The following is a 19,869-nucleotide window of genomic DNA, read 5'->3' as shown; positions in this document are numbered from 1 at the left end:
CCCCTCTTTTTTGCAGAGAATATTTCTTGGGTGGAATGTACCTGCAAAAAAATGTATTAGTTACACTGATTTCTGTATAGCTCATTACCACTAGAGGGAATTGCATGTTTGTGCAGTTTGGGTGAACTGGAACATAGACAAAATAAGAAACTTTAACTGAATGGCTCATCAAACTAAACATGAAACTGGCAAATACTTGGATAGACTCGGTCGCATGAAAATTGATCACATAGCCTTTTTATATTGATATACTGACTTATTGCACACCCTTTAAATGGCCTGTATTTTAACAAGAAATTCAATTCATTACTTCTGTATTTTCCTCTGTATGTTTTGTAAACATACACATGTGCAGTCCCATGGTTGTCATGTGTCATGTTTGAGTTCGGTCTCCTCTCCATGCACTTTAAGGCAATGCAGATGGTTGTTGTGCTGAACAGTGTAATGTTTTAAATATCTGACAGCCTGTGTCTGAGCTGCCCTCTGCACACAACTCAGCATGTTGTTACTCTTCACTGCTCACCTTAAAGCAGCATAGTTTTGCTATGTATCTCAAAGGCTTCAGTGTTCGTTGTGTAGTTTAACATAGTGTGCGAGCAGTCAAACTAGATGAAGAAGTTATTGTGTGGTCTTTTTAGTCCTGTGTGTATCTAGCACATAGAGAGGATATATTTTAGGCCTCTGTATACACAACTGTATAATCATCCATGTGCAGCATACATCATTTGGTTGTTTCTTTTTCTTCCATGTGCTGAATCTCTTTAGTACATCAGTCACACCTGCATGTGATATGTAGTCAGACCCCAGCTCTCCAACCTGCCTCTGTCCCTCACAGCAGTTTCATTGCATACATTTTGCACTGAAAGTGCCATTTACATTATTTAACCATAAATACTGTAACTTTGGGCTGTTTGCCCTTTGTGGCTGATTCAAATGTTCCCATCATGTCTGCATTGCTTTATTAGAGGCATGGTTTGGAATTGACACTGTGAACTTTTTTTGCTTACATGCAGCCATCTGTGGAAGTACATAAATTCTCTGTGACGTTATTTTATTGAAGGATTTATACAAACACAAAATGCACTGATCGCCGGACCTTTGAAGCTATTGTATGAGTTTTTATACAAGTCTTTACAACATGTGCTGACATAATGCAAAAGGCAGGCAGGCATAATAGTGCACAATCAAAAACTCAAAAACACTTGATATCAGAGTCAAAACAAATTTATCATTGCAAATTAACATTTAAAAAAGTAGGATGTTTTATTATTATGTTATTCCAATGTACTCAGTAAATTCAAGCTATGTTTGCTCACGTTTAATTTAAACCACAGGCTGCATATAAAAGATGGGTATGGCCACTACAGCATCACCCAGTGGTTAATGAAGTCCTCTTATGAAAGCCAGATGAGCATATTCACCATCCATTTCCGATAGATGTCTATTCAACTAGACTTGATTTAGAAACCAGGGCTCCCCCTGCTGGCCATTAGAAGGAATACGAGTTTAGTGCACTTTACTTTTCAGACCATAATGTAGGTACAGTCTATGTCATTCACAGTGTGGGAACCATCAGCTAGTCTGCTGACTCCCTGTGGGAGCAACAGCCAGTATTTTGGGACTGATTTCACTCGTTAGCTAAGCGCTAACCCAAACTGCTGTAGTCATCGTGTCTCACAGCCAAGCTCCGCCGCATTCCCCTCCCCTCCTTGTAGAACCACTGTGTCTTTGGCTATGGGTGTGTATGGTAACTGGACCTTGCCCTTCTCAGCATCACCCTCCATTTGAAGATCTCCTGTCCGTCGTCTCCTTCCGTGACCATGGGCCGAGGAATGCCGTGCCCGGTGCCCCAGGTCAAGATCGAGATGGAGTCAGATTACGATTCAGACATCGACCATCACCGGCCCCGTGACATGAGCAGTGAGACCACATTATAAAGCTGAGACACGATATCTCATTGACTGAAGAACATAAAACAAAGTGTGGGCAGACTACTGAAAGCAGCCAGTGCTGACCCGCAGATAGCACAGGATGGCACAGACACCTGACAGCTGAACCCAGTGAGATGGGACTGATGCAATAACTGCACTTAAGACTGCACTTGGATAAGTTTTTTTTTTTTTTAAATATTATTTTAAACTGGTCCATTTGGCATACATTGCTCTGAATGGTACATTGAAAACTATATACTTGTGTATGTGTATAATGTAAAGGACTGTAACAAGCAGAAATATTTATCTGTATAGTGTTTTTTGTGAAAATGTATCTTATTATAGCTATATTGTACTATCATTGTAATTACACTAAATCCACACTATACAAGGCCCAAACTTAACGTACTATGCTCTCATAAGCCTGCATGTACAGAATTGGATTTCAATGCAAGATACATGAAAATAAGCAATACCTTAGCAACCAGAGCCATGCCTTTGTTGCACTTGTGTTTTGGTGTGTTTGAATATGCAACAGTGAACCTGACCCTCCCCACCTCCCAATTTCCCCCCCAGTTCAACACTACAATACCACAAGCAGGAGTAAAAAGAAACAACCAAAAGGCCACGATGTTGTGATGTTTGTTGAAAAGAATCCATTTATTTTGTAAGATGTAGCGAGCAGGTTCATATTAGTGTTCTTAAAAAAAATCTGTGTGAGAAATTAATTACTTCAACTACATAGCAAAGACATTTACACACAAAGAATATTAATGAACTAACAGAATTTGTGTAATTAAACTTCTATTATTTCAAACTGTGCGTGTTTTTTCCTCAGAGATATACAGCAGGGATGTATCGCAGCCAAATCTGTGGCTTAGCAAATGTTGATTATTCCAACAGTGCCTTCATTCTTTCTGATCCAAGACCAATGAGGCACATTTTGCTAAACATTAAACCTCATTTTAGCAATGTGGACTTCTGCAGCCTGCAGATACATACATTTATAAACAAGAGAGATGAGAGATAGCCTTTATTTGTCAGTTGCAGGTCTTTTGCCCACAACCGAGATGACATCGTCTTAGAAATGCATCGATCTAATATATGGTAGATGACCCCCTACAAATTCTGACTTTGTTAAATAAAAGGACGCCTACTGACGACTGAAATCCAAACGACAATTGTGCAACAACAAAAAAAGTTTGTAGAAGAAAAACTTCCAGGGCAAAGAGAGAATTTTAAAGCCTTATTTTAGGAGAAATTCAAAAGTTTTAAACAGTTTTATCAGATCTGATTGCATTTTCAGAATCACCAATATCCCATGACGACTGGAAATCTTCACCCAAAACACTGAGTGGCAATATTATCTCAAGAAAATATTATAAAACGGGACACTACACTAAATGTCTGAGCCAAATATTAATATTATTACTATTCACAGCAGATGGCTGCTCCTCCCCAAGAATCCTCCTTCCTGTTCAAACTGAGTTTTTCCTCCCAACTGTCGCAATTGGGTTATTCACAGGGAAGGGGGTCATCTGATTGTTTGGCTTTTCTCTATTATACGAAGCACCTTGAGGAAACTATATTTGTGATTTGGCTGTATATAAATAAATCTGAATTGACTATTACTAATATTCATAAAATAATCATCCTAACTTCAAATGAGTCATATTACTTCATAAGAATTCGTTCACTTTAATGTCTTCCTATAATCAGCCCGTGCAGTCTTTAGTCAAAAGGAACTGGATGCATCACGTCAGCGCGCATGAGATGTTCTGTGGTGGATCAGAGTGTTTTGTGAAGCCATCAGCAAAGCCCTCCGCTTCCACCAATGTGGGTGTCCTGTTGCACATGGGGCACTGTTTATTTCGTTCCTGTGAGGCTCTCATCCAGATGATGAGGTTCCAGCGCTGACCAGAAGAGATGGGTAAAGCACCATGCATATGTTGACCCCGATGGAGGAGGCCCTCAGTCACCCTGTGTTCAACCTCTGAGCACTCCGTCTCACTTACAGGAACCTACAGAGAGGGCAAAAACTATTAATTATACTTTTGTATCAAATAATTTTTTAATTATTTTATATCTATATGTTTTAGTTGTACACAACAAAAACGAAAAACATATCATATCATAAACAACATCATAAATCATAGCAGGGCATCACCTGTCTCATATCACCAAAATAAAGGTTGCCCTCAGTGAACTCCTTGCCCAGTGAAACATTCAGGGTGACTTCTGCATTGTCATAGTGGTAGCTCAGGTCCAGATCTTCATTCATGTCATATTTGACCACAAAGGCCTTGTGACTATCCAGACAGCACCCCCCACAGTCTGGATAAAGCAGGGAGGTGAGTGGCAGCAAGTACTGTTCACGGAGAGGTGTGATGAAGTGCTCGTCAAAGCCCAGCTCATTAAGGAGAATCTGAAGATACAAGGAAGAGCAACAAGACAACTTATACAGCTTTATTTCTACAAAGGTAGAGACACTCTCTGAAATGTTAATAAAAGCACAAATACAGGAATTCCCAAATCATTTAAACCGTCCATTTAAATTGTTATACCTACAAAAGACAGCATATCCAAGTAATGCTTACAAAAAGAAATTCCTGTGATTTTTTTTTTTTTTAGCTAATTTGGTGAAGTATTAGAAAATAAATAATTGCATTTATTTTTTTGGTTGGGCAAGTAGTTAAACATACAGCCCCAACCTCCCATCACCCCCACTTGTTTGCAGCAGAAGGCTCCTCCTCCTTGAGCCTGGGTCGTTTCTTATGGTTAACGGAGTTTTTCCTTCCCACTGTCTCCAAGTGCTTGCTCACAGGAGTTTCAAGGCACTTTATATTGTAAAGTGACTGTTGACTGCACGGATTGCTAGTGGTTGCTGTCTCCAAATATACGTGTCCTGATTTGGACGCTCTGAGATCAGCGGTTAGGAAATAACTCATGAGTATGGATTATGATGCATCTCACTGCAGTAGGCAATTAAACTCAGTTGGTTGCCAACCACTTGTATGGGTTAAATCCCCATATAAAATCTATCTACAAAGAAAAAAATAAAGCGCAACTTGAGACTGAGACAGCATTGTGGGAAATCTTGGATGCTGAATCCTCCAAGCTAAAAAGGAGAAACAGCAAACAGCTTATCACCGCATAATCCAAAAGCCAGCATCAGTGATGATATGAAGGTACATTTGGCATGGATCACTTGGACATCAGTGAGATTAGACAAAATCTATAATAATTCAAGCTTGTGGCCTCAAATCTTGTTTTTAGAGTCATTAAAGATGTAAACATCTGGCCACAACTGCACAGATAAGGAGATGGTATAGAGTGTTTTCAGTGGTTTCAGAAGGCTTTAATTTATTACCCCATACTGGTTCATTGTGTTGGGTCTTCCTTTAGGGGCTGCAGACTGCTCAAAGTGCTTTAACTCCTCCATAAGATCCTCACAGAAGCTCTTGTCAAATAAAGGAAAGCGATACACTCTTGGAGCTGCAACAGAGAGGAGAGAATGAGTTAAAGATGCTCTGTGTGGCATAAAGCTGTGGAGTTAACAACAATAAAATGTCTTGATTGTCTTGAGCTGTGGTAAAACTTCAGGCACTGTGATTCTAGCCCTTTCTTCTCCGCCACTTGTTATAAATCAGTAGTTCTATTAACAGACATCATTGCTTAGTATTCAAACTGAGCCATCACGTCTGTTATGGCCCTAGCAGGGCCTGCCGTGACTTTGACCCAGTATGAGTGTGTCCTGCCATCTCTTCCGCCTTAGGTGCTGCCTTTTTTGGTACAACTGAATCTACTCAGCAATTAAACCAGATAAGTCCAAAGAAAGGAGAACTCTGATGCCAGAGAGCCTTTTATATTGGCTTGCAGGTTGTGAGGTGTGTTTGCTGTGGCTCTGTGTTACTTTCTGGTGTTAAAGCCTTTTTTTTAACTTACTATCTGGTGACCAAGTCCTGGGTCTTACCATTTTCTCCTTTCTTTCAAAGGTGACAACAACTTCTCCATCTCTCTAGTTGGATTTGTAATAACAATATTAATAAGAACAATTTCGCCTCCATGTCTCCCTTTTCTCAATTCAGACATTTTTTGTTAGTCTCCCACATCACCTGGACTTTTTAGGGAAATGTAACAACTTCACACTTGAATCTCTGTCTCTGAGGAGTTAAAAAGAACTTCACAGCTTACCCACTTGTTCCTCCAACAAGCCTAAGAGGCCTTCTTCGGTGGCACTGTCGCTTTGACAGTACTCAACAATCTGTTTGAACTCTGAAGCAAGGTAAGACTCCTGAGGGGAAGTGAAGCGCAAATGTGTTTTATCAAGGTGTTAATGTTTCATTATTCACAATGCCGATGATGGTTAATGCAGTGACTACCTGGAGATGGTAGACATGAGGATGCAGAGGCCGGTAAATATCTTTGATAGCAGCAGCTCTTTGAGCAGATGTCACACCTAGATGCTTTCGTCTGTCCACTTCCTGGGAAATCTAAACATAAACAGGGCGGACACTTTCAGTTTATTAGTAATGCAAAAATTTCTTATTTATTACCTCAGCTTCTTTTCATAAAATATTAATTCTCTAGTTATTCTCTGTTTGTTATACCTTCCTAATGAGTTAGGCTTGAATGCTTCATGGCATTAACAGGTCACTTATGAATCCCAATGATATTGATACCATCCTAAAAAGAGATGCTCCTTTCTCTTTTAAGCTGATCCAGGGCCAGCAAATTGAAGTGCACATAGATGCCACTAGTGGAGCATCAGCTGTTCTCAAAGAGCTGAAAAACATCTGCACTAAAGACATCAGAGGCAGCAGAGTTTAAATGTTAAGCTGGCTAATCGCTCACATCCAGAACTGCCATGATTTCAGCAGCAGCAGCTTAGTTTTCAGTGTTTTTTTTTTTTAAATATATCTGAACACAAATACCAGTATGTACAGTGTGCCCCAGCAAAATAGCAAAAAAAAGGTATGAATTAAATCCAGATTTCCTCTGTTATTTTCACCGGTAGCTGGTAGCCAGGTGATTATCAGCAGTTACCACGCCTACCTAGCCGCATCAGAGCCATTTTCCGTCAAAGACCTCCATTTTAGACCCACCTATAGACACGTGACTGGACAGACATCACATGCAGTAAATTTGGGCCCACGCACACAGCCGAAAAAGCACAGCAGCAACAGAGAATGAGAAGGGGCAAATCGGATTGTTGAGTGAAACGGGTGAACCAGAATTAGTTTGTAAAAATGGTGCAACTTCAGTGATGTGTTTGGTTTGGTGTTTGTCCGTCAGATACACAACAAAGCACATTTTTTGTGCATGCCGTCATTGGTTGTGTCCAAATTCATGGTCTGCATCTTCCTGAGGCCGCATTTGTAGACCGATTACGTCACAGCGACACACCGAAGGCTGTCCAAATTCGTAGACTCCTCCGAATGCAGCCGACAAATGCGTCCTCCTTTTCCCCGAATTTGAAGGATGTGTGTCCTTCGTGGCCTACCATATCCCAGAATTCAAACTCCAGTTTCCAACAATGGCGGCTGCTACTAAGTTTTAAAATTACTCATACTAATCTTTCTGGGTCACAAAATAAACTTTTAACATATTTTCAGGGGAGAAAGTAGCTGTGTAAACATCAAATATCTGCTCGGTTTATCAAGATATCGCATATTTGCAAAAGTGCTTCGACGTTTTCGGAGACGTCTGCTACCCACCAGCTCGATAGCTAGCCAGGAGCTCGAGGTTCACTGAAGCCGCCGAGAACGGCCCAACTCCCGGCACATCATTTTCAGATCACCGCAGACTTTCGCTACTCAGGTTAAACGTAATATATAAATCACTCAGACAACCTAAAAATGTTATTGTTTGGCTTTTTTCACTGTTTTATTTGTTCACGAGTAAATTGGTTTGGCTGAGATTAAAGTTATTAGATTAGATTAGATAAAATAAAACTTTATTAATCCCCCAGGTGGGTTCCTCCTTGATTTTCATACAGCTGACTAAACGTCAAACAGAAAACTGATTAAACAGAAGTGTGAGATGGTCGAGAATTTACGCCAGTGTCCTGTTATATTTTAGATAGCACAGAGCAGATGGCCGAGTTTATTACACTCCACCGAGACAGTGGTGACACTGATCAGAAGGCTAGACCGTCCAATTCCACAGCCGTTTACTTCTAGCCTACCCGACCTTCTGAGGACCCAGCCCACGTAGACCGCGAAGGCCGGGTCCTCAGGAGGATGCAGCCCATGAATTTGGACACGACTGTTATTACCGTATTTGTTGGACTAAGGTGCTCTAAATCTGGGAGTAATCTGGGTCCTAAACTCCGTCCGATTCAGGTCCCAAAGTCAAACGAACACTGCAGCATCACTGAGAGTTAAAAACTGTCTAAATTCTTTCATCTTTAATAAAACGATCAGCATTGCTGCTTTACCAGGTCTAACTATGAAGTTTATAATAATAATAATAATGGATTGGATTTATATAGCGCTTTTCTAGGCACCCAAAGCGCTTTACAATGCCACTATTCATTCACTCTCACATTCACACACTGGTGGAGGCAAGCTACAGTTGTAGCCACAGCTGCCCTGGGGCAGACTGACAGAAGCGAGGCTGCCATATCGCGCCATCGGCCCCTCTGGCCAACACCAGTAGGCAAGTAGGGTAAAGTGTCTTGCCCAAGGACACAACGACCAGGACAGAGAGCCCAGGGATCGAACCGGCAACCTTCCGGTTACAGATGCGATTCCCAACCCCCTGAGCCACAATCGCCCCGCTACATCCAGGCATCCATGAAAACAGAATTTATTACATTTAACGGAGTTAGCAGGAAGTTAGCCCGCTAGTTTCGCTAGTTACCTAAGCACGATATAGCATGTTCTGACTGAGAGATTTCTGAAAAAATTCAAACGTACAGCTCTGCTATCACTTCCAACATAAATGAAGACAGGAAACTAAACAGCAGTGATGTTTGTAAGGTTACTGAAGTTGGGCTAGCTGGTATATAATGATGTGCTACGGCAGCGGTCCCCAACCTTTTTTGCGCCACGGACCGGTTTATGCCCGACAATATTTTCACAGACCGGCCTTTAAGGTGTCGCGGATAAATACAGCAAAATAAAACTAGTACCGGTACCGAAAAAAAGAAGATTTATTCATAACACACGTGAAAATACCCAGGAAAACCGAGTTAACGGAAAAAAAACGATAACAAAATAACGCTGAAAACCAATAAAAACCCTGAAAAACATGCATTTCACACCTGAGTCTCAACTCTCGCGGCCCGGTACCGGTCCGAGGCCCGGGGGTTGGGGACCACTGCGCTACGGGATCGCTAGCAACACAGCTATGTTAGAATAACATAAACAGTGAAGCTGGAGGATGAACGCTAACACTTTTCCACTCGATAAAAGTTAACGTGAAGGTTCCTGATGGTTAGAGATAAATGCAATCGCATGGCAGGATGCTGTAAACAGACCAAACTTCAGTCAGGAGAACAACTGAAATAATCCATCCACAATAGAAGGTTAGTCATTAATATACTGCAACAACATGGGAATAGAGCAACTGTGATAGAATACAGGGCGATAGTGGCTCAAGAGTTGGGAGTTCGCCTTGTAATCGGAAGGTTGCCGGTTCAAGCCCCAGCTTGGACAGTCTCAGTTGTTGTGTCCTTGGGCAAGACACTTCACCCCGTTGCCTACTGGTGGTGGTCAGAGGGCCCGGTGGTGCCAGTGTCCGGCAGCCTCGCCTCTGTCAGTGCGCCCCAGGGTGGCTGTGGCTGCAATGTAGCTTGCCATCACCACTGTGTGAATGGGTGGATGACTGGTTGTGTAAAGTGCTTTGGGGGTCCTTAGGACTAGAAAAGCGCTATTCAAATGGCCATTTACCATTTACAACATTAATGAATCAATGGTACAGAAGTGGAGGAAGCAAGAAGAATGAGTTGAATAAAGTTTGATTTATCTGACTGCTTTGTTTCGCTTAATGTGCCTTTTAATCCCATGCACCTTATGGTCTGAAAAATACATATTTGATTTTTTTTTTTATTTGGCACACTGCAGTTTAATGTTGCAAAGCACCTCTTTTTAACTTCAGTGGATATTATACATGGTTATGCTCAGGATATGTCAGCCCATTTCTACTGGAAATGCCTTTTGGTTAAACTTTCAGCAAGGAATTTGCATTTGCACTGTTAAATTTGTATATAGCTTTAATGCACATAAAAAAAACAGCTGCTTGTTTAAGTGAAAATAAATGGATGGGGTTTTTTTTGCGCTAGTAAAGTTGTGGAATTGTATTTTGTCTCGCAAAAATTATATCGTCAGTATATCGTCAGTTATATCGTTATCGCAAATTTTCAAATATATATCGTGATATATATTTTTGGCCATATCGCCCTGCCTGACCCATTACCATGTAAATGTGTGGTTAATTCTTCAAAAATGTATTATATAAAAAAAAAAAAAAAAAAAAAAAAAAAAAAGCATTTTTAGGCATGTTAATAAAATTAATCAATTTATGCTCTTAAATACCTAAAAAGTTCAACTGGCATGGTTTTTTGTACAACGTCTGAATATTCATGTATTGACAGCGCTGTAATTTTTCACTGTTTCACTTTAAAAACATAAATCTTTGCACAGATGATGTTTAAATGTTGGTTACTGAATTTCTGTAATGAAATGTGAACTGAGGCATATTTTAAAAGGGTTATATGCTTTAATAAAAAAAATAAAAAAATAAAAAATAAAAAAAATGGGCGAGGATAAAATCTACTTACTTTTTCTGTGTTCCAGTCTCAGTAACTTTGACACAGTAATATCTGCTTCAATATCTACACCTCGGATGAAATTTCACAAGTGTTAGCTTTATTTTGATACCAAGATTGTAAGCACAGAGTTTGTAATTGCAGAGAAATAATCAATTACATTTGGGCATTGCATTTTTGAGCAGGAAGCTCAGAAACCCCTTTGGGACTTAAGAAGTTATGGTGATACTTAAGGAGGTAACACCTCAAATCTGATGAAACACCTGGCGACGCATAGTGTTTTTTTAAAAGCTGAGAAATGCACCGTATTTGATAGCTTGCTGCAAGACCTCCATTAGTGAGTTAGCACGGATTGCACCGTGCGTGGGGCTGGACGGTTCTTATCATTTTGCAGAAAAAAAGAGACTGCTAAAAATAAAAACATAAGAGGTTTTTGGACAAAGCTTGTGTTCTCCATTCTTTAAGCACTGGTTCGAGCACCGTTTAAGCACCGGCACCGTTTCCAAAGTACAGATTTGGCACCGGTATCGGATAAAACCTAAACTATACCCATCCCTACTAAACACAGGCATCTTTTACAAGTCATTCAGAATCTACTACTCTTGATGCCATAATGCTTTTTGGTTCTTAATTTATAACTGCTGCCTTAAATGTTTTGTTATTAGTGGTCCAGTGCGGTTATTTTTCATTTGATATTTTTATGTTGTTTTATTTTGCCAGTTTTAATGTAAATAAATAAGCGGTCTGCAGCAAAACTGGGTTTGGGTCATCACTTTGTCTTCCAAGACAACGACCAAAAACACATTACAGTCCAGTCAGCATTACTGACTGCTCTGTAGTCCGAATCCCATTGGAAATCTGTGGGGTGAATTAAAGACCAAGGTCCATCACAGAAGACCATCAAAACCAGAGGAGCTTGAGAGATCCTCCAAAGTAGGAGGGATTGCTCACTGTGTGAGACTTGTTGCAAACTACTACAAAGAGCTGCACCCTCTGCATCCAGCAAAAAAAGACTGTTAGCATCCCCGGCACGCTAATTATTTTGAACTTGAAAGTTTTTTGTGAAATCATTTTGTTTCTGTGTACAAAGCACAATAATGTAAGGATTTCAAATACAACTGGGATGCTTGAAACAGCTGTGTCAAAAATCCCTTGGCCTGTTTAACAGCACTTGTAAAATACAGTATACTTCTTACCTTGTTGAGCACTCCCTCAAACTGTTCATCCGTGACGCAGCCCAACTTCTTCAGCAGCTGCGCGGTAACAATTAGCAAACAATACACACCTGTCAGCTCACAAAGTTGCCATGTCACCATTTCTCATCATATTTGTATTTCATATCAAAATGTAGCAAACTGGTATCCACTCACTGCATGATAGTCCAGCCTGAACTGCTGCTCGGACACAAAACGAACATGGAGCTTGTATTCCTCCAGGAAAATGTTATCAGTCGTGAAACAGTCACAGGTATAAAACCGAGGCTTTTCTTTGCCTTCGTTCATCATTGCTGCCTGTTCAAAGATAACTGTTTAAGACACAGGGAAAAACATTACCACGGACACTACTGTCAAACGCACGCGCTGTGACGTTGCGCTCAGTGACAAATATGTCACCTCCGGTTCGACGTCCTCCAAATTAAAAGCACCATACATACATACATCCCATTCCATCCGTCAATAGCCCCTCCGTCCAAAAGGCGTCAAAAACATGAGACAGTTATATCAAATATGAACAGCCCTTATATACACTGAGCCTAGGTCCATGTTTTAATTTTTATTTTCGTGTGTGTGTGTGTGTGTGTGTGTGTGTGTGTGTGTGTGTGTGTGTGTGTGTGTGTGTGTGTGTGTATACAGTATGTCTATGTGTTTGTGTGTTGGGTGGGTGGGTGATGTTATAATCTGTAGACAAATATAAGTATTAAAAAAACAAAAAAAAACATCCACCTGGGAGTTAGATGGAGACAGTCATGGACTCGAGATGCATCAAAAAAGGGACTTATTGATTTTGTCTGTTTTCCACTGTATGTGCAGTAATGTGTCAGTTCGCACTAGTTGAAGTTATGACGCCTGTGGTTAGACTGTAATCATGAGTGTTAACAGAACTAAAGTGGTTTCAGTATAAAACTACACTTTTTAGTATGATTTTGAAGGTTCCTGGAGGAACATTGGATGCACTTGTGTCTGGATTATTGCTTAGTGAAACTTGTGGTTGACACTGAGTTCGAATGGATCATGTTCCACATGTTCCCTGAACCAGATGGTGGACAACGGTGGGATGCTGCTGACTTCAACTGAAGGAGTGGGGGCGCCAGTCACAGAGGGCTCTTACTACTCAGCCTCCATCGGAAGTTATACATCAGTTTGGTTTTTGTCCTGTATTGAATGCTTGACCACCTCTTTATCCTCTCAAGGATATTTAAGTGTGCACCAGAGTGCACAACAAGTCTGTTTTGTGGACTTGGGTCCACCTTCTGTGGGAGATGCTTTATGAATATGGGGTGTCTGCCCACTTACTGTGAGCCATTTGGTGCCTGTACAACTGCAGTAAGAGCCAGCAGTAAGTCAAACTATTTCATGGTGGGTGTTGGACTTCGCCAGGGCTGTCCTTTGTTATGATACTCTTCATAATTTTTATGGACAGAATTTTTTGGTGCAGCCAAGTGGTGAAAGGCTTCCATTTTGGTGGCCTCATGATCTCATCTCTGCTTTTTGTCGATGATGTGGTTGTGTTGCTTTTTTGAAGTCGTGGCCTCCAGCTTACAGTGGAGTGGTTCACAGCTGACTCTGAAGTGGCGGGAATGAGAATTAGCATCCTCAAGCCTAAGGGCATTTATTCTCAGCTGGAAAAGGGGGGATTGCCCACTCTGGGCCAGACACGAGTTTTTAACCAAGTGGAGGAATTTAAGTATCTTTCATCCTGCATCCACACCCACATATGTTCACAAGCTCTATCTAATGACTGAAAGAATTAGATCGCCCATTGCATGAAGGGTGGCTGGCCTCTCGTTACTTCTGCTTTAGATCTACGTCATAACTTATGCCATAACCGGATTCCCATTTTACCCTACCCAGCAACATTTTACGTAACCTGAAGTGCCCCACCCACATACCACGACCACTTGAATGGCGTGGAAGGTTGTAGTGTAGGGATAAAAGATGCTTCCGGTTACTACATAACCGGTCTAAATCAAGCTTTAAGTCAAGATTTACGATAGATTTATACTTTTTAGAGCTACGGTCAGAAGTTAAGTCATTCGAGAAAAACTGATACAAATAAACAAAAACCAACCAACAAACAATAAAAAACTTAGCAAAACTTAGCAAACTGCTACTTCCGGCTAACTTTTAGCTACGATTGTTTTGCTTTTCTTTTTTAAGAGATGTCTCTGAGTACCTACGGCTATACTTCCAGAAGGGGGTGCTAAAGAAACAATAATTGATAGCAACCACCTAAAGGACAAAGTAGAAGAAGACAGGTACAGTATTTTCATTCTGACTTGTAACTCTTGTGTTTCTGTAGTTTAGATGCTAATGATGCCGTTGGGCAAAAGGTATTTCTATGTTTAATAAGGAGCACACTGGCTGTGCTCACTTTCGTCCTGTGAAATGCTGAGCGTGGAGTCACTGCCAGTGGCTGAGGAGGAGGTGGTTGAATCCAGCTCCAACAAACTCGGAGACATTTACACGTTTGTGGCTAAAGGCAGTTTTCCTCAGACGATGAATCCGATACGAAAGAAGAATCTCAAGAGATACGCTCAGAAATTCATCATCGATGGTAGGGCTTCATTCAGTCACTCGGTTCAGCAGCGGTGTGTGTTGCTTTTGTTCACCTCCAGCAGTCAGTTTAACTCCTGGCTTCTCCCTCCCCTGATTTAAAATTTCCTTGCTAGGCTGGTATAACGTTTAGGGCATGTCTAGGTGGATCAGTAGAGATCTGCAGAAAATTCGGCTACTCACAATTCTAAAACTGATCCTCGGTGCTTGCAAAAATGAGCTCTTGGGCACTTTAGATGAAAACGATTACAGGAATAATATTCATTTTTAGATAACCTGTTTATTTGCCGAATTAAAGATAAACCACAGCTGTTTTCAGGCAGTTCGGAGTTTTGATCATGTAAATGTCTACTTTTGCTAGAGATCAAGACGACATTAAATGCCTACATTTATAATGCGGTATGGTATGACCCGGGATTAAGTTTCTCACTACATGATTCCCTGATTTATATCTGTGTTCAAGAGGGCAAGCTCTACTATGTGGGGCCCAAGAAAGAAGAGAAGAGGGAGGTGGTGATTGAGTCTGAGAGGAAGAGGCAGATTTTTCTTGACTGCCACTTCAGCGATATTGGCCATCACCTGGGCCAGAAGAAGACCGTCCACAGGATCCAGAGCAAGTACTACTGGCTGGGAATCATCAAGGACGTCGTGGACTGGGTACACACATTCCTCTGTGTATGGTGTTTGTTTGGTTTTTTTTCAAATCTGTTAGGAATACTGACAGCAGTGTCTAACTTTTGTTACCACTGTTTCAGATAAAAGTCTGTGAAACGTGTCAGCACACAGAGAGAAATAAGAACCAGTCGAGAACTATTCGGCCAATAAAAGTGGATGCACCTTGGGAAATTGTCGGGATTGACACGATAGGTTTTTGCCTCAGTTCATTTAAGAAAATTCTCTTTGATTATGTCTGCAAGATCATTTCTTTCCACAGATGTTAGGCTGACTGTGTGGTTTGTCTCTCCTCTTTGTCAGGGGCATTGCCAGAGACCCAGAGAGGCAACAAGAATGTCACGGTGGTGATTGATTACTTCACTAAATGGCCAGAGGCTTTCCCAGTGCAAAAGACAGACGTTGCCTCGGTTGCAAGATGCATCTCTAAATGCATATACAGGTTGAAAACAACTTATTTGCAGACCATGCACATGAGCAAAATTACCAAGAATTAAATACCTACAGTGGTGCTTTTCAGCCTGATGCTGATCTTTGCTCTGTTTTTAATCAGGTTCGGTGCCCCTAAAATGATAGTTTGTACACAGAATGCTGACTTCTGTGATAAGGTGAGACTGCAGCAGCAGAATCGTATAAAATAATAAGATTGAGAACAGTAGGTCAACACTACGGAGGCATGTTTTGATCTTGATTTTTAATTTTCTAGGTGACAAAGGTGCTGTTTGAAAGGTGGAGCATCACACAGAAGGTCTCTCCTGTGGACCAGCCTCAGCTCAACCCACTCCACGATTGCACAAGCCCTCTGTTGAAAGAAGCCATACTGCAGATGGTGTCGGAGAAGCAGGCAGAATGGGATGATTTTCTCGACCCTGTGCTGTTTCTGTTCAGGACATCCACCAACCCCACAACAAAGTTCACTCCTTACTCTCTCATGTTTAACAGGACAGCCAGTTTACCAAATGAGGTGAGACTGCAGGAGATAAGTGAGCTCTAAACACCTGATTGGTTTGCCATTCCTCAAACATAATTTCTTTTCACGTAGAACGCAGCAAGTCGGCTGAATCGTGACGAGCCGGAGCAGGATGTGTACTCTACGAAGGAGAAGGCCTCTGCGTACATGAGTGTCATTCAGGAGCAGCAGAACTCTGTTAAGCAGCTGGTAATTCTCATCATTTTCTTCTGTCTTCCTTAAGTGAAAATGGATGCTGGTGATCGAGTGTGCGATCGCGCGAATCCAGGCAGAGGTCAGGAAGTCTGTCATAAAACAATAGTTGCATGCTAATGAAGTTGTGTGCAAAAGTCTTGAGCCACTAAACATTCCTTATATGTTGCCAACAAGGAGCCAGATAGTCTTGTCATTTTCCTAACGTGGTCTTGAACAGCAGTTCCCCAGGCTCTGATCATTCTTCACTCATTGTCAGTTCAGCCCTTGTACCTGAATATTTGCAGGGGATTGGGTTCTGTTATATTAAGCCACTTAGTACTGATCTGTGAATCACTCAAGCATAAACAAAATGCAGCTAACTCAAGGGATGAGTCATTGTTGTGTCCGCACATAACAGACAACTTGGCAAAGAATCAACTTTAAATTGTACCTATAGGTACTTTGTTACTAGCTGTCTGATGCAAAAACACACAATTTGTGCACTCTTCTTTAGTTGCCAAAGATAACGCCTTTGACAGACGTGAAATAGTATTTTTGCACCACTAAGATGACTGACAAAAACTTGGCATATGTGGACATGTTGTGCAGTGTGTCCTAAGGAAACGGGACAAGTGGACGACAAACGATGTGGCAGGAATGAAAACAACAATCTACAATAGATGAACCGTATGAGAAAAGTCATGTCTGTAAGAATTAGAAAAATATCCCGCAAAGCTCTGACAGAGAACCTAAGAGATGTATCTGACCCATCTAACGGTCACTGAAACCTCTTCAGAAATGGTCTCAGTGGAAGGGCGACTGACAGGAAGCTATTGTTAAGGAAGGTAAATGGGGAGAAAAGGCTGAGGAATGCCAAATTCCACAAGAATTGGACTGCAGATAAGTGGCAGCAAGTATTTTGGAGTGATAGATCCAAATTTAAAATCGTAATTAGTAGAGATGGACCGATCCAATATCACGTATCGGTATCGGTCCGATACTGACCTAAATTACTGGATTGGATATCGGAGAGAAATAAAAAATGTAATCCGATCCATTAAAAACCACGAAAGCACCTCACAAAACTTGCGACATGGCGTAACTCAGCTCATAACCTCAGCACATCGGAGCAGTGTGTTCACGTGATAGAGCGGCTGTGCGAGACCTGTCGGAGGTCTGGTTGAGCATTTGTAGCCTCGCTACCAAACCGGCATTTCATCTCCGAGGAAGTTATCCCAGAGAGAAGTAAAGCAAGTGTGTAAGTTCATCTTTGAATGTTTGTAAAGCATTCCCGCGTTAAACTTAACAACCGATATGTGGAGCGACTGCCTCTTCTCTCTCCCTCCCTCTCCTGCTGCTACTTCAATCATGAAACTGATCAGTGATCAGCTGATCAGCTTTTCTGTCACGACTCGGTCTCTCTTGTTTGTTTTTGGCCCACTTCGCACCAGAAAGAGGAAACCAGCGGCTGAACAACAGCAGCACGTTTAAGCTTGATAAGCTGTTGTTAGAATTTATTTAATATTACTTTCTACACCAGGATCCTTTTCTATGTAGCTGACGGCTGGTAATTGTGCAGGGGTGGATCTAGCAAAGTTTTGCCAGGGGGGCAGGTAGGGCGTTAACAGAGATAAGGGGGCACAAAGACATACTTTTCTTTCTTATTCTCATTTAAAATGTCTAGCTTTTAATAAATAATTATCTGAATCTTACAACCAAAGTTTTAATCTGATGTAAAATGTATAGAAGTCCATTACTGTATATAGTAACTATTAAGTCTAATATACCCTAGTAAGCTATAGTACTTTTTCCTTTGGGAAGGTACCATCTGTGCAGTCTGCAATTCTGTTGTAGAAAGATGTTGAATCTATTTAATTATTGTGGAAAAATAATTGATTTCAGTGCATTTTTTTTTTTTACACGTGCATTAAATTAAAGTTGATTACGTCGATTTAGCAAATTAAACTGATCTATTAGAGAATCCCATTATAACATCCTCCATAATCTCTGTTATTAGCCTTAAATTAAGTGACAGCAAACGTGCATGGAAGCTCATTTGGTTTTTGTCTCTTTTATCCTTTGGTTCCATGTTCAGGTGTTAGCCAATATGAATGCAGCCTACAAACAAGAGAAGAAGAATGCCAAGCGCAAGTCACACAACATGTCCCCAGTGACCTTTAAAGCGGCAGACCCCATGTTTTCTCCAGGAGAAGCACCTTCACTGAAAAAAGTGAAAGAGGAGCGTTTGTATTTGACTTTTCCCGTTGAGACGGTGCTGGCCACCGAGCAGAGCAGCTCAGAGGATGTAAAGACTGAGTTAGTGTATCACTTGGCTGAGTCCGATGTAAACTGAGAAGGGTGTAGGTGCAGAAGATGTTCCGGATGTTGGTGATACTCAGGTCAGTGCAAGGCACCAAAGGTACCTGAATTATCTGGAATTTCATCCGGAATCCAACCAGCGGCCCACATCTTCTTTTACGCCCACACTCTTTTCCCCAATGAACTGTTGTTTCTCCTAAAAATCATCTTAACTTATTTTCATTTTGCAGTACTATAAAGGTATTTGTACCTTTTATTTGCTAAAATACTTTACAAATAAAGGTGTTGTTTCATTTATGTATACTAGATGTGTAGTTATTATTAAAGCCTGACCAATTTGTCAGTGGAAAATTGTTATCCGATCATCACTCATTGATATCGGCATTTACAACAACAGATAAATGAAAATTTAAGAAGTAAAAAAAGAGAAGAGAGAAACACCCTTTCACCGTGTTACGAGTGTCGATATTGCATTGTTTGTCCACCAGAGGGCACTCTACACCTTGTTGCAAGAGTTCCTGGTGATTTAAAATGTATATCATCTTTGAAAAATATGCTGGCTCTACTGCACAACACACAAACTACAAAAACAAATGTCTCACTGAGCTAATAAGTTTATAAATATTCAAATTTGTTGAATTAGTCATAAGTAATAATAGAATTTTGGTTTCTAAACGTGAGCTCAAATAGTAGTTATTTCACTTTAGTTTTAATCCATCCATTCTCTTCCACTTATCCTTGTCAGGGTCGCGGGGTGGCTGGAGCCCATCCCAGCTACCACAAGGTACCAGTCTATCACAAGGCTAACACACAGAGACACTCACATTCACACCTATTACCAGTTAACCTAACCCCACTAACTGCATATCTTTGGACTGTGGGAGGAACCGGAGTACCCACAGAGAACCCACGCAAACTCCACACAGAAAGGCCACGTGGTTGATTCGAATTGAAGACCTTGCTGTGAGGGAGCAGTGCTAATCACCCCGCCACCTTCCTTGTTGTCTTAGTTTTGATCTCTTCCAATAAATCACAGATATGTATGAAAGTCACTATAATTTCAAGAATTTCTGTTTAATTCACTAAATAACAAAAAGATCACAGTGACTGTAAAGTTGACTTTCACAAGCTCAAAAGTCAGTGGACAAAGTAACACAAACACCAAGATTCTTTAAAACTCTGATGCCATCTTTCAGTCCGATATGACCACAGCTGGGAGGGTTTGCTAGGCTTCAGTTGGCTTGAGATTACCTTAAG

At 41.0% G+C, this 19,869-nt stretch overlaps 3 protein-coding genes across 4 annotated transcripts in view; 2 read left to right on the top strand and 1 right to left on the bottom strand.

Moving 5' to 3' along the window:
- The window catches only part of slc4a5a (solute carrier family 4 member 5a), a 35,550-nt gene extending 33,086 nt beyond the window's left edge, over window positions 1-2,464 (top strand). Inside the window, exon 24 of the mRNA XM_040050166.1 lies at window positions 1,772-2,464. Within this exon, the coding sequence (XP_039906100.1) occupies window positions 1,772-1,937 (166 nt within the window). The 3' untranslated portion in view covers window positions 1,938-2,464. The remainder of the gene's footprint in view (window positions 1-1,771) is intronic.
- A 231-nt stretch (window positions 2,465-2,695) lies between these two features.
- Window positions 2,696-12,312, bottom strand: ogfod2 (2-oxoglutarate and iron-dependent oxygenase domain containing 2). Its single transcript, XM_040050165.1, has 7 exons — window positions 12,075-12,312; window positions 11,901-11,957; window positions 6,314-6,424; window positions 6,126-6,225; window positions 5,302-5,426; window positions 4,099-4,356; window positions 2,696-3,952 (listed from the first exon to the last, which is right to left on the bottom strand). Exons 1-7 carry the CDS (start codon window positions 12,207-12,209, stop codon window positions 3,686-3,688), a joined length of 1,053 nt encoding a protein of 350 aa, XP_039906099.1. The 5' UTR covers window positions 12,210-12,312; the 3' UTR covers window positions 2,696-3,685.
- A 1,522-nt stretch (window positions 12,313-13,834) lies between these two features.
- Window positions 13,835-18,909, top strand: zgc:113436 (uncharacterized protein LOC503528 homolog). Of its 2 annotated transcripts, XM_040050142.1 has the most exons (9): window positions 13,835-14,179; window positions 14,255-14,478; window positions 14,941-15,134; window positions 15,233-15,344; window positions 15,453-15,591; window positions 15,703-15,757; window positions 15,856-16,113; window positions 16,192-16,308; window positions 18,389-18,909. In XM_040050142.1, exons 2-9 carry the CDS (start codon window positions 14,310-14,312, stop codon window positions 18,644-18,646), a joined length of 1,302 nt encoding a protein of 433 aa, XP_039906076.1. In that variant the 5' UTR covers window positions 13,835-14,179; window positions 14,255-14,309; the 3' UTR covers window positions 18,647-18,909. The 2 variants fall into 2 exon arrangements, with proteins under 2 accessions (XP_039906076.1, XP_039906075.1); XM_040050141.1 differs by lacking the exon at window positions 13,835-14,179 and having other exon boundaries at window positions 14,186-14,478.
- The last annotated feature ends 960 nt before the right edge of the window (window positions 18,910-19,869 follow it).

This window comes from Simochromis diagramma, unplaced genomic scaffold, assembly GCF_900408965.1.
Source record: "Simochromis diagramma unplaced genomic scaffold, fSimDia1.1 OVJJ01000159.1, whole genome shotgun sequence".
NCBI classification, from domain to species: domain Eukaryota; kingdom Metazoa; phylum Chordata; class Actinopteri; order Cichliformes; family Cichlidae; genus Simochromis; species Simochromis diagramma.
This window is presented reverse-complemented; position numbering and strand designations above follow the sequence as displayed.

What these genes read in the sequence shown, in the direction of transcription:
- ogfod2 (XM_040050165.1), bottom strand. Translation starts at nt 12,209, where the DNA reads ATGATGAACGAAGGCAAAGAAAAGCCTCGGTTTTATACCTGTGACTGT. An exon ending in TTGAGGGAGTGCTCAACAAG is followed by an intron (nt 6,425 to 11,900) that starts GTAAGAAGTATA and finishes GTTTATGTTTAG; the next exon opens with ATTTCCCAGGAAGTGGACAG. An exon ending in CTTGTTGGAGGAACAAGTGG is followed by an intron (nt 5,427 to 6,125) that starts GTAAGCTGTGAA and finishes TCTCTGTTGCAG; the next exon opens with CTCCAAGAGTGTATCGCTTT.
- zgc:113436 (XM_040050142.1), top strand. Translation starts at nt 14,310, where the DNA reads ATGCTGAGCGTGGAGTCACTGCCAGTGGCTGAGGAGGAGGTGGTTGAA. An exon ending in TCAAGGACGTCGTGGACTGG is followed by an intron (nt 15,135 to 15,232) that starts GTACACACATTC and finishes CCACTGTTTCAG; the next exon opens with ATAAAAGTCTGTGAAACGTG. An exon ending in AGAACTCTGTTAAGCAGCTG is followed by an intron (nt 16,309 to 18,388) that starts GTAATTCTCATC and finishes TTCCATGTTCAG; the next exon opens with GTGTTAGCCAATATGAATGC.